Source organism: Oxyura jamaicensis, chromosome 3 (genome assembly GCF_011077185.1).
Source record: "Oxyura jamaicensis isolate SHBP4307 breed ruddy duck chromosome 3, BPBGC_Ojam_1.0, whole genome shotgun sequence".
Lineage (NCBI taxonomy): Eukaryota > Metazoa > Chordata > Aves > Anseriformes > Anatidae > Oxyura > Oxyura jamaicensis.
The window spans coordinates 21949462-21964486 of NC_048895.1; the positions used below are offsets into that span (position 1 = coordinate 21949462).

The 15025-nt window shown below is 35.1% G+C and overlaps 1 protein-coding gene across 1 annotated transcript in view; it reads right to left on the bottom strand.

Annotated features, from left to right (window-relative positions):
- USH2A (usherin) overlaps positions 1-15025 on the bottom strand; it is a 414223-nt gene that overhangs the window by 51640 nt on the left and 347558 nt on the right. Inside the window, exons 58-61 of the mRNA XM_035320952.1 lie at positions 14746-14903; positions 7733-7891; positions 6375-6537; positions 170-524 (exon numbers count right to left, since the gene is read on the bottom strand). Of these exons, the coding sequence (XP_035176843.1) occupies positions 170-524; positions 6375-6537; positions 7733-7891; positions 14746-14903 (835 nt within the window). The remainder of the gene's footprint in view (positions 1-169; positions 525-6374; positions 6538-7732; positions 7892-14745; positions 14904-15025) is intronic.

The window sequence follows — 15025 nt, forward strand, 5'->3', positions numbered from 1 at the left end:
GAAATATTTCAGTCTTCACTGGGCTAAATCCAAAATTTAAACCAAAAACCTACTTAGCAAGTGGGAAAACCCTCTCTCTAAATCTATGTTAAATGAGATTTTAAAAATACCACAGAGATCAAAGCAGTGTCAAAACAACCAACACCTGGTTTTGTTGTGTAGTTCTTACCATCACAGTTAGTGCAGTAACAGCTGGGATGCTCAGTGTAGGATCGCTGTGCTTTTCTTGATAGACTACTCGATACAGAGATATAACACCATTGGGAGAAACAGGCTGGGTCCAGTTCAAATGCACTGAATATGGACTTGTTGCTTGTGCCCCAGGGGCTCCCATGCCCCATGGGGAAGCCTCCAGAGTTTGGGTTGAGGCCCACAGGCTCTCCACTGACCCCACAGCATTTTGGGCTCTAATACGATACTCATAGAGAGTAAAAGGCTGTAGAGCATCGGATGCATCAACAAATTCCAAAGCTCCTTCAGTCCAAATGAACAAAAGCAACTCTTCTTGACTGCCCACAGGACGTCTGAAATGAAATCAAAGACAATCAAACAGTCACACAGTAGTGGATCCTGAAGATCTAAGTTCAGCTTGCAACTCACAAAAGTACAAAACATATTTCTACACATTACACACTCACGAGGTACTACCTATGTGTCTTTGTGCCTTAAAAGTATTTCTGTGAACCTGTTGCTTGAGTAGTGAAGAAGAGATTTAATCATTCACCTAGGAGAATACGATAAAACACTGCAAACAGGTATGCTGTCACACTCCATAGTATCAGATTTGCAATATAATACCACATTATTCTTTCAGGATAGAACACATCAGATATGAGAATTTCAAAATTTAGAACATGAAATTTGAAATCCATTTTTAATTGTTAAAATAATGACTTGAATTGCAATATGGCTGCAAGTTTTCAACATTTCTGAAAATCAAGCTATTTATGTAGATATTCATCTAAGGATACCTCATTTACAGAAAATTAGCACACGTGTAAAAGAAAAATGTTACCTAGTGAACAAGGGATAAATATTCTAACATGGCCTCAAAACCAAAACTGCACTTTTTTTTTTATTATTATTATTATTCTAGTTTGTTTGCTCACAATAAGCATCCCATTTGTTCTTGCAAATGGAGTAAGTAATTCCTTGTGCATAAACTCAACAGAATTTGCAGCTATACCAGAAAAACTCATTAAAATATCACAAGGATTGCTTTTTATAATAAACTGTGCATTTTTTTCCAGTGGTGTTTTTGTTTCAAAAATACAAACGTACACAAAAATACAAACTTAGATATATAAAGACAATTCATTGTATAGGCTTTTGGTACGTATAGATTTTTATTTTAATATTTATATTTATGTGTATATATGCATGTATCCATACATACACACATGCACGTATGTGTATATATAGCATCCATTCCTACTACATGTCTGCTTGTTTAGGACCTGGAGCTATTCTGAGTATCAGAGGAGATTACAGAGGAGCCTCACCCCCTTTCTGATGTGGCCCCTTCTAATATATAATTTACAACAGATGTAAAAAGGAAAGCACTCATCTTCAAAACAGAGTTATCAAATCAATTCTTCCACTTGGCATAAAAATGTTTGTGTGAAATTAAGTTGGTTACATTTAAACACTGTGATAAATCTCAATGACGGTTGTGCTTTACTGCACATGAATTTAAGTATTTTCCCTACTCTTCACAAGAACCTTGGCCTTTGCAGAATGTAAAAGCACTTTCACCCTCCTTGCCAACAACAAAAAACAAATTACATTATCTGCCACTTTTATTGCAAGTAGGGCAAATTCACAGAAGTAAAATTAGTTTGTCTGACTACCAGGTGTCATCATCACTACACACAGAGAGAAGCTGAAGAACATTTTTTTGGCAAGAGAAAATCTGCATTTTGTAGAATTCTTTTGGTTTTTATTTTGTTAGATCAATCCCAGTATTACTTGAAAAATACAAAAATGCATTTTTATTTTTTTAATGGACAATCTTAGCTTCTTTGTAATAAAATATAGGTACTTAAATGCAAACATAAAGAACATAAAGAATGCATGTGTGTACAGAGCTGTTTATTCATCCTTTGTGTGTATACATATATAAGGCATGTATGAGCACATTATTTTCTTACATTAAGCGAAAGAACTTTTGCCAAATTCTGAGATAAGCAGGCTATACGGGCACTATGCAGTTTAAATTGTTAATACATTTTTGAAAACACAAGTGTTTTGAGGTAAAATGTCTCTAGCATAGTAAACCAGGCAAATTATAAGATATGTTGATACTGAGAATTGGTTGGCAGAACTGGGTCAATAATAGCAGGTAGAACTGGAAGGAAACATTCTCAAGCAATTCTCTCTTGCAACAAAATGAAACATCTGAAAGTGTGGGGATACAAAATCTCCATTTGATTCTCAAATTCCCTCAGATATTTTTAGTACAAGCCTTGTGCAGAAGTATTGCTTGGATCTTGTTCAGTGACTTAGCACAAGACACACAATTCCAAAAGATGAATCTCTACACTATGGCTTTTCCATGCACCTGAATACATAGTCTACTATGTGCTCAAAAACATGCCTAAAGATCTCTGCTGATAAGTGAATAGAGCGTATATTACAGTGCAATAAAGTTTCATGTAATATCTGTCTTATCTGGCCAAGCACTATGACACTTAAATGAACACATACATTTATGTTTTATAAATTCTACAAATTCTGTGATAAACAGATTTTTCACACTGGAAGATCAGATATGCTACCAACAGTAAGCTCATCCACAAGCAAAGCTGCACAATGTAGTCTGGTTAAGTATTTAGATCTTATTACTGCTGAATATTTAATGAATGAAACTTATGGTTAGGTAAATGGTTCCATCTGTGGTGCTAAAAAACAGAATATCTTCATGTATGAATAAACTTTGAACAGAAGTGGTTGAACAGTCTGTAATCATTTCAATCGCCTTAAGATTTAAGATTCAACTGCTCATTTAACTGGAAGTGTTTCTTATGTACAATGAGCTGCAAAGGAGAATAACATTTCCAAGAGCTGAAAGCTGTCTCTTAATCTGCATAGTCTGATTTGCTGCTTGCATTCATTTTGAAGATGCTCAGATACAGTTATTTTTATAAGGGCAACTTCTCCCTGCCCCACTGCCAGTTGGAGCCAGATGACATAAAGAGGAGAACATAATCTTCTTTGTGATGGATGACTATAGAGCTGTATGCAGAGGACTACAACACTAACTGCAACTCTCACCCCTCAGTTTCCTTATGTGGAGGAAGACTCAGTGACGTCTTGGAGGTCAACTTCTCCACATGTTTATCTTTCAACATGAATACAAAAGTACTGGTTTTCGTGGTGCCTGCTATTCCTGGGGTAAAACATTCTCAAATGATTTTGTGGGGAAAAAATGCAGCATCAGAGCAATATACCTCCTTCACCTTCACCCTGTCCCCCAGCTTCATATCCAACTAAACAAAGCAAGCTTCACTTGCCATTTGGTTACAACACCAATCTATACGCACATCTATACTATGTGGTTTGTATATTTGTCTTTTTCCTTTTTTTTTTTTTTTTTCTCCCTATTTACAAGCATTGATATAAAAAAATGTACCAAAGGAAACTGAGACTACTGCATATAACATGCTAGTTTAGATTAGGTATTACATCAATTACAGGTATAAATAAAATCCTTCATCAGTACTTATACCTATTGACATACCCATCCATAAGGATTTTTATATTAAACCATCTACTAATATGTGTGCCTTGGAAGCTGTCTTTGGTGTAGCTTGTGGTAATGGTATAAGGGTAAGCAATTAAGTCATCATAAAGAATCAATCTAGAAGCCTCTGCACTGCAAGTCAGAACAGTTAACAGCCATGGAGACATCTCCTGTGTCTTAAATTGCCTGTTGATTTTTTTTCTGCTACATTTTCACCATCAGGATTGCTCCGCTAATGAGAGCTACATTACAATCTCACACACTTGTACTAAATAACATAATCTTGCTGAGCATGATGTAGATACTGGCAAAAATTCAGACTCCCTTAAGCCAGATATGAACCCAAAACCTTAGAATTTTACAGGAAATACTGAGTCATCTTGTGCATCTTATACAGTGCATACTGGTCATAAATAGAGAGCAATTCCATTAGCTAATGTGACGTATATCTTATTAAAATACAGCAACAAATACATAATCTATTTCCATAATATTATTTTTCTGGGGTAGCAATTTCTCTGTTTGTCACAAGGACGTTATGTAATGATGAATGGGAAGAGAAGTAGATTAGGTGATTGTCTCATGAGCCACATCTTTTCTCATTCACAATTTCTTCTAAGTTGTGGTCCTTGCTGGAAAAGTTTAAAAGCCTCAGATCTGTGTTTAAGACTGTTATATTAATAAAAAATAAAATGTCACCATCTCTTTTATCATAAACTAACATTTTAATTTTTACTTTCTGACAAAACGTCTGTGAACTTGCCAGTGTTTTTATTAATTCGAGTAGCAAGAATGAGTCCTGACATTTTAATGCAAAGATCTACACCCACACTAGCTCCCCAAACATTCTAGGTTTGGAGTCAAATGAATTTATTTTCGCAGTGATGCAGTAAGGAAAAGGCACATGATGAAGACAAAATTACATGCCATAACCTCCCATGGAAATACTGCAGTCTTGCTGCTACAACAATGTAAGGCTATGTGTGGCTACAAAATGAAAAAGAACTATGTGCTTACATCCCATTTCTGATTTTTTTTCAGCTATCTGAGAAAGATTTGATATTGTTGTTGTCTAAGCACATTTAAACTTCAGCTGAAATAACTGCCAAGTGATTCATGCCTATGTAGGTGAATATAACGATTGTATCTGGAGCCCCAGTGCGCCATTTTCATTTCACTTTAAATAAAAAACAAAATGTATCTATGTCAGTCAGTGCCCTTCTGCTGTACTCAGAGGTATCAAACAGGCTACAATTATGATTGTGAAGTGATTGTGTCACATTGGAGGAAGGTTTATTGCTTTTGAGTCTGCTAGGCAGTAACACATTCTGTTTCATATTACTCTTTATATCATTGTTTGGCTGTGACTAGAATAATCAAATGCCATCAAGTGCTGTCAAATTCAATTTACAGTATTTTTCATTGAAGCAGGCTTTCTGCATTATATTTCCTGTTTTCCCGTTCCATGGCTGCCATGGAATAGCAGCAGTAATCATCAGCTTTATTTACAAAACCAACAGAGTGAAGACATGTCTTAGGCTATAACGTACACTTTATTTCTCTTTATAAAGGGGAGGATCTTGGTATTTTTTGATGAGACAATTAAAAAAGAGCAAAGAAAGGGTATTTCGAAAGACTAGTAATTTTTAGAGACTACTGTGCTTAACACAAAAGTGAATTTATATTAATTATCACTGCTGATTCAAAATATAACTTGTTTCCCTGTCTTCTCAGTCAGAGCTCTAATATAATAAAATGTCCCAAATTCTGTGTGGGAGGCCGGCTTCAGCCCAGCATGCATTTACTACATGTTTATAGTTGGAAAAAAAATGGAAATTTAGAGCTTAAGTCCCTTTCTAACATGTGGCTTTAGTTTTATGTCCTCTGACTTCCTGAAGCTATTCAAGAAGCTTCATATACCCTTCAGCAAGCTTTTAAAGAACCAATGGGCACAGTAGATTTCAGTGCTCTGCTACTTTGATACTTCCCTAAACACAAATACCTATATAGAAAAATCTTCACACAGAGCTTATGAAGCCCCTCAAAGGGAGTGAAGATGTGTCAGTCAACCACCTAGACAGGGCAGCTGAGTTCAAACACCAAGGAACATAAATAGCTATAATTTAATTGGAAGATTTTATATAATGAAACTGTACTATAATCACACTCCAGATTACTTGCTCAAAGACAGGAACATAATTCCTCTTAGAAAATTGTTTTGTGTTCGGAACTCAGAAACCACTTTAGGGTTTGAAAATCTCAACAACCGTGAATTAATCCTGCTTCCTTTCCAAATTTCTCAATTGCCTATCAGAGAGGATTGAAGAAGGTACCTAGTGGTCTATGTAAACACCCACAATGAGCATTTATCTTTCAATTACTGCCTGTTTCTTTGATTTTTTCAAAAATGTATTTTCACCTGCTTTTTGTTATTGTAGAATATGATTCTTGTCTCAGCTCTCATTCTCAACTTGTCCATCCATACATCAGCATCTTGCCTTAGCATTTGAAAGGCAAAAAACAAGAAAACTTTACCATATACTTCTACATTTTTTCACTTTCTAATATATCAAGGAATAAAGAAATTAACAGTTCAATATGGCTACAGAACCTGAGGTGATAAAGCATTTACCTGTGAATAAAGTAGTTAGTAATTATGCCATTTGGTTTCCTAGGTGGTGCCCATTTCACTTCTATGAGTGCAGATCCCATTGCTTTAACAATAGGTGGGCTCAATCCGCTAGGAGGTGCTTGAGCAGTTCTTAAATATGTGCGACCACCCACTCCACACCCACCTACAAAAAGAGAAGTTTGCTTAGAGATAAGTGTTTCTTCCTCGACAAAAAAAAAAAGAAAAAAAAAAAAGAGTAATTTTAAAAATTGAAAGCACAAGAAAATAATGGAAATGAAAGAAAATAACAACAAGAAAATAATGGAAAGCACAATAAAACAATGGAAATATTCCAAATGGAATATACAAAGGCTACATTTACTGGATGAAAACAATAAATCACCGAAGGAAGTAAAAACCAAGAGAACACTTCATGATTTGCAATAAAACAAACCACAAAATATATTAAAATATTCACTGGTTAGGGAATCTTTTCCATGACAAATTAGTTAAATGCCCTTTCAAGCTGTCTGTCTAATCACAACTCTTATACTGTCCTCACAAAACTCTTGGGGATCTCATAATGGTATTTACAACGTGCAACAATGTTCGTAGTCCAATAAGTTAAATATCAGTAGAAGAGGCATAAAACAATAAAAATTTTGGAGAAAATTGAGAAGGAGCCAATTTGGATTTCACTGACATGCTAGGATGACAGTGACAGAATTGGCTTTTTTCATCCGTTAGCATAAACTTTTCTTTGAGATGGAGTTCAGGACTGAGCATTTCTAAAGAAAGCTACCAGAAATAACAGATAATGCATTGAAAGCTGATGAATGTCAAGTCAAGAACCTCCCAATGAAATGGCGCATCATTTCATTATTAAATACTCATTTAAATAACTGCAACTCCATCATTGAATTTCTTATGACTTTCACCAATGCAGGTCAGAATAGAATTGGTTTTAAGGTATCAGTTTAGAAAGATTTCAGTAGGATTTTGAGAATTTCTACTAAGTTTAAGGAATTTTGTAATATTTGTCTTTGTGATTACTATTTCTTCCAGGTGAACAACGACATAATCCATTTTTTTTTTTCTGTATGCATATTTTCAATAATTGTTATGCTATTGTGAATAGCTTTTTTTAAAAAAGGTACATATTACCTAAAATACATTTTTAAAATCTCCATTTAAAATATTCATGATATAACATGGAGATATATTTAATGCTTCATTCAATGCTAGGCTTTCTTTTCACTAGGTAAACATTTCACTCTGATGTAGAAATATTATTTTATCTGTTTTCATGAGTTGAATCTATCTGGAAAATCTCCATTTCTTTCTAGTCATAGAGCTGAGCCTTTTAAAAAAACTCTTACCATTCTGGCATGCTTGCAGTCTTATCTCATACAGGGTATAGGGATCTAGGCCATCCACAAAAGCAAAATGTGCCTGACCTGCTGGCTTCACTAGCAGAGTGGGGCTGCTTGCATTTAGTAAGATGTTGTATTCCAAAGGCGTACTGACAGCAAATATCCCTGTTGTGAAACAGAGAAGAACCAGTAATTATCTGAAATACTAACACCAGTGCACAACAACTTCAAAGAGACATTCATCATATACAATTTTACATGTAAGCCCCTCTGGAGGTTTTGCCTACTGCCTCTTAGAAACTAAAACCATTTAAATATAAACTGGAAAAGATCCACCTGCAGATCTTAACTGGAAGATAGACATTACAGTTCTTAATTAAAAATCAAAATTCAATTCAGTCAATGCAAGTGTTGCAATTGCTACTTCTGGGAAGAGGAGTGACCTTATAATTGGGAATCAGGCAGCTTTTATTTCCTTATTTTGAAGAGCTAACAGCTACTAAGTACCACTTTTGGAGTGTAGAGTCATATGATCAAAGTGAATTGCCTCCATTTAGCAAATTATCCCTTGTTAGCCCAGCAGCAGTACCTGAGTGTAGGTGTTTAGCCTACTCTACTAGAAAAGTACACTAACCAACAAACATATAATTTCATCTGATATAAAACAAACTATTAGTTTGTTAGTTTTTGTTGAAGAAATGAAACTGATTTTTCCTATCTTGTTCAAATTCAAACAATTTTTTTCCCACTCTATTCATCTTCCCATGCTGTCAATTCTTTGTTTTCCAGTTCTGTAGAGAAGCTGAAAAATTCAGTATTTCAAGAGAACAAACTAAGCCATACACCATCACTTCAGAAAGACTGGCAGAAGTTCCTTTCTTTCTGCATAGCTTCTAAATGTTTTCTTGTTTGTTTGCTTTTGTTTGTTTGGCTGTATCTCTGTATCCTTGGATTCCAGACCCTTCAATATTCAAAGTCAGAAAGCCTCCAGCTACTATCTAAATGAGACTCTTTTCCTTACTGGTGTCTTTGGGTGAAAGAAGAATCCAGGGTACATGAACAAAACATAATAGCAATTATTTTCCAGTAATTAGGATATGGGCTTTTCATTGTCTCTCTACTGCTGTTCTACACAGACAGCAGCGGTTTCATAAAATCAAGAGAATAACCAATGAAGAGTTTGTCAGTAAAGTGTATTTCCTTCATTCTGCAGTCATTTAAGGCATAGCCTTAAGTAAAAACAAAGTACAAAAAGAAGTAGACAAGGTACCTTTCTGAAATGAGTCAAGATGCATCTGATTAGCAAGAGCACATTGTTCTTTCAACACAATACCTACTTTGGATGTCACAGAGATGTCTTTGTGATTGCACCAAGAACCAGATGCCTTTAAGCAGTTCTGAGACTCGTCCAGATCTTGAGAAACTTTGTTTGTTAATTTGGAAAACAAGTCCCTTCTTTCTTGTAGTCATGGCTTTGGTGCTTTTCTGATAAAGTATATGGTATATAAAGTATCTTTGAAATACCAAGTTTTTACAATTCTCAAAAGAAAAGTGGGACATAAAGATCCCAAAGAAATACAAATATGCTGCCTCACTAGGTGCTAGACAAAGGAAATGCTGTTATAATAAAAAACTGAAAAAATAGCCCTGAACTGGAGGCATGGCTTCAAGCTTATTCAACAGCTCATTTTACATGAAGAAGGTGCTGACATTAACCACTGAAAAATGTGAAGGGAGAAGGAGACAGAAAGTAGAAAAATACCAGTGTATTTTTTTTCCTCAATGTAAAGTTTCAAAGAAAAAATAATTAAGAACAGAATAACAAGAAGCTTTTTAAGTTGTGCAGGATGCTACAAAGGAAAGCTGAGAGGTGATCTTGAAGTATAGTAGATGTCTTCTCAAAGAAATAAAGTTATTTTTTTGCTAAGGTAAGGTAGCCTTCTTCTCCAGTCCTTATGACAGATCAGGTATTTCAGCAAGAAACGTCCACTAACTTATGAAGTGACACATAATTCATGTAATTCATTCTTGTGCATCTGGTAAGTGCATTTCTTCTAGGCAAAATCACCAGAAACCTTAAAAATTTGAACTATTCAGAATACCTGAGTTCCCAAGGAAGCTGAAGTACAAGCAAGAACAGCTGAATCCAGATGTCAATATGAAGCAAAGGATAACTCAACATAACTCTTACCTATATCCAACATTCAGTCCATATCTCAGCAGAAATGCTAAAACAAAAATCCATAATCTTAAATCTCCTCCTCCTAAAGGCTGCAAATGTTTAATGAATGACACCAATAATAAATATGATCAGCAGAAAAAATATTATGTGGAAGTGAACAGGAAACTGTAAATAAAACTACATGAAAAATTCTAGTATTTTTCCACAATTTGATCAAATTAATTCAATGCTAAGAGTAAAGGATCAATTTATAATCCACTCATGCAACACAGAAACATGTCAAAAAAAAAACTTTTTATGTTCCAGAATAGCCTTTAGCATCTGCAGCCAGTCTGAAACAACTACCTTTTGTGCTCTGATGACTGAAGGAAATGAAATGGGCATATTTGTTCAAGTCAGCTGGGAAACCACACGACTTGGTTAGTTCCAGAGTTCATAAATTTATGTCAGAATAAAAGGAACCGTAAAAGCACAAGTGAACCAATTTACCCTAAGTGCAAATGGCAGTTTTGTTATTTGGTGTCAAAGTTACCATGAGCACAATGACAACCTGCCATAACACATTTTCATGTTCACTAAAGAACAAGGATTTAGTTGGTTAATATTCCCAGCAATGCTCTTTTTCATAATTTACAACAACTAGATGCTGATAGGTTATTTAACATTTATGAAGTTAAGATGTAATCAGAAAAACCCTGATTATCTTTACAAATAAAGTTAAATTATTCCACTTTTTTTCTCTGTGACTTCATTGCACAGCAGGTGCACACTCTGCAATGGGACAAGTCAATCAAACTAAACCTTTTTTTTTTTTTTTTTTTTTTGTGGGCATATTTGGATAATGTTCAATGGACAATTCTGTGCAAAAACTTTGCAAATTTGGTTTGACTGCTCTGTGTACTTCAAAACTAGTGGAGCTCATAAATTGAATCTGAAGCACAAGTTGTCTAGATTAGGGAAAAAAAGCCACTGCCCGTTTTACAGGCTGGTCACCAAAAATCTCTTTGAAGTTAATTGATGAAAAACTGTTTAACACAATGTGAAACTCCATCACAATTGAAGCAAAATAGCTGATTTTTTTCAGTTAAAGTCAACAAATATTAAAAATAAGAGTGATAATTCTATTTATTTAAAAGCAGGAGAATAAAGTCTAAAGTATTATTTTATTATTTAATCTCAGACAATAAAAATATGTATTTGGCTTTCTGATATTACATATTAAAAATAAACTTTATGTATCTAGGTATCTCATTCTGGTTGTAACAAGTGTTCCCAGTAAGACTCTGAAGACAGTAGCAGATGGAGATGCTGATTACTTTCAAGATGCAGAACTTCAAAAAATTTGGCCTACAGTGATGTGGTGTGAACACTAATTTATATGAGAAAACCAAAAAGAGGAAGTGTAACATTGCCCTAGCAGAAGTCAGCACAATTTGTTAGACCACCTTCTGAAATAAACAAGAAACCAGGTTAGCTGGGGAAGCTAAGAGACAAAGATAAGAGACAAATGTTATTCAAATACCAAATTTGATCAAAATAGAAATCCAGACGTTACACAACTCTAAGTGCTAGACCAAACCCAGAGATGGATGAAGTTTATTATTAAAACACGATGAAAGAAGTCATTTTAATCCAGGTGATCATTAACATGAAGCAAGTAGTGTAGAAGCAGAGGACAGAATCTGATTTCTTTTGAGCATGTTCTGTTTTCATGTTATTGCTAGCAACTGAGCATATGCAGGAGAATCAGGCCCCCAGTGAGGACCAATGGGGTTGTCAATGAGTTGAAATGCAGGACAGCTACATGCCTACCTATCAATAAAATGTATGGATATGCCTTGGGAGAATTATTATTATTTTTTTCCCATTCAGCTTTTCTGCTTCTATCCATGGCACTAATAGTTCCACAATAATTTTAACATATCCTTCAGTAACGTATCAGTGAAATGTACCATACCTTTGAGGACTGTACACTGAGGAATGCAACAGAAGGTAATGGGATGCCCATTTCAGAAAATAAAGTCCCATTTTCAATAGTGAGTGAGCTGTGTCACTTTTTTTTTTTTTTTTTTTTTTTTTTTTTCTGAATCCATCACTTTAGCCACTACTTGGCTACCTTGCTATTTAGTTAAGTCAGGAGTAGTGAAATGACACATATCTGTGAAGTTATAAGATTTAGATACATCACAGATTTTGAAACATTATAATGAAAGCAATCAAAAAGAAAGGTCTGCATAATACAATACCATTAATTAATACTGAGGGTGAATATTAGATCTAAATTTATTACAGCAGATAAGTAGATAGATTGCCAAAGCATCCTTGATATCCAGAGACAGGAAGACATTATGACCAACCACCCTTCTATCAAAACTTGGCTAATATAAAGCACTTTTTTTTTCATGAAGACTGTATCAATTAAAACAACTCTCTTGTCGAGACGTAAATGACAATCCATATAATAAAAGCTGCATTCTGGGTTTTAAACGGAAATATGTATTATTTCAATATACCATGTTGGATTCACATACAGAAAAAAAAGAGAAAAGGTTACTACATCACACAGTGACATGTGAATTACAGTAAGCTGGGGATATATGTGGCCTCAGAGGTCTGCATGCACAGGACCTGTTAATGGGCTCTATCTCATACCAGAATATCAGTACCTTCAAAATAAACCTCCACCTGCATGCCCCAAAGTCTTCCTATTGTGAAAAAACACTAAGAGCACAAAGGTCTCAGAATGAACATGAAACAGGATTATGAACAGTCAAGAATTAATTTCTAGCTTCCACACACACTGTTTATTTTAGTATCATGAACTAAGATTTCTCTACATATCCCCCATCCCTGTAACAAAGATCAGCTAGTGGCCCTGGGGCTCTGTGATAAATCAACAGCATTTTTTCCTTTCTTTTCTATCCTAGCAGGGGCACTGCATAAAGAAGAATCCCTTATTCAAACTTAAAGGCTTAAAATAGCAGACACCACAACATGGTGAGAGAGGAAGGGACTGAGTCACCAAATATCCACAGAAGTAAGATAAGCTTTCAGGATGCATCCCAGTACCTGCAAGGAAGGACATGTACTTTCCCCTGACTGAGGAGAGCAATTACTACAGCTGTGTGAATATATCAACCCCTCATCCTCTACAGTAGACTCATAACATCCAACCTCTTCTTCAACCCTCTGATCTTGTGGTTTCAGGAATATAGAAACCTTTGTACACACCATCTTCACTGCAACATTACCAAGTGTACTACACAAAGCCCAATTTTCCTTGCATGTTTGTAACCTGCTATGAGTAACAGGAATTTGAGCAGCTGGAACAGAAAAGGTCCAGAACAAGAAGGCCAATGTTTTCTGGGAAATGCCGCACTCAACACAAGCCTATGCTTTTACAGTATATTCCTATATTTTAAATCTATTTATAATGTTGCTGAATATTTTGTATCTTAAATTATATTTATTATCAAAACTATAATACAGCATAAGTCACTTTCCAATAAAACCAACTGTAGATTATATGCCATTCGAATTCACCTGCCTTCTGCTGGGTTCTAAATCCTTCCAGGCAGTAGGGAGAAAAGTTTAATTTAAGATTTTAATCTTTTTCATATATTATATCATTTCTATAATGGATTTTGTGCTTCTGAAAACTAAAAGATTGACAGCTCAGGGTATTATAGATTTATTAATCATTGCTTAAATGGGTAGGGTGAACACTGCTAAGCACTACCACAATACTTGCGATCCAGCACTGAAGGCAAAACACCTTTACTAGGTCACTTTATTTTTAATGCCAATTGATGCTACTGTGACTGCTCTGCAAAGTACAAACATCTTAAATAATTAGGAAGAGGTGACATAAAAATGTCCTTGTGTTCACTGATAAAACATATATTGTTGCTATTGCAATATGCGAACATCTGAAGTGTCTAAAAAACCTGACCTCACTATAACTGAAAAAAAATAATATCTAGAAACTGGAAAACACCTTGCTGTAGATGAACTACACAAGACAGAAAACTTTTCACTTACATTGCTCTCATTGTTCCACAATAGCTATACCATATCATTTTTATCATATCAGCAAACCACACCAGTCACTTAAGCTGTGATCTACATCAACAAAATGGAAGACATTTTCTAACATAGAAAGATGCTGTTATTCAAATATTCCTTCTTAGTCTACCTCTGTAGCAGGCCAAGACAACCTGGTAATGTTCAGGAGCAGAGGAACAAGAGCTGAAAAATCTCTGGGCATTTCCTGACCTACAATACTGCAAGGTAATAAGTCCACATAACACTAAGGTGCTGTGGTGAATAAAGCTTATTCTATCAGGTCAAAGCTAGCATGGGATCTCTGTACTATACTCTTAAACCTTTTTTTAAAAGGAGTTCAAAATTGACTTGTGCAGGACAACTGGACATTTTAGTTGCCAGCATAGTTATCAAGACATCATTAACCCAAAAGTTTGACAGGTCTCCCTCTCTGTAACTCAGGTTGGTTGGAACAGAAGGGAAAACTCATTTTCAGTGTAATTGTTTTTTTCCCCTTACTACTTGTGCTCAGTAATAGTTTACAAGATCAAATTAATACATGGATCTTTGATTAGCTAATCCTCACAATATCTATGTCAAGTAGATGGGTCAACATTATTTTAATAATGTCTCTGAGAAACAGCAGCTTTAGATACTAGTTATTTAAATCACACTGACACTAAAACCAAATACAAAGAATAAAAACTCAGAATGATTCAGCTGCTTGCCTTAATATACTACTTTTTTATCCTTTCATTTTGCTACAAAGTACTACATAGAAATATGTTTTTACCTGGTGTGTCCCAAGCTAAAAATATAGAATATGCATCAATTACTGTGACATTATATGGGACATGAATTTTCTCTGGTGCTCCTACTGGTGTTTGTATAACGTATTTATCACTAGTGTTGCTGCCGCCCCAAGTGCTGGCTTCCAGCTGGTAGACATATCTGCGCAAACACAAAAAGATCAGTAGACACTATGGTTAGAAGCTTTAAGCATATCAGTAATAGAACATTCCCATTTTCACCAATTTAAAGTGAACAGACTACAAATACTGCATTAGTGAGCA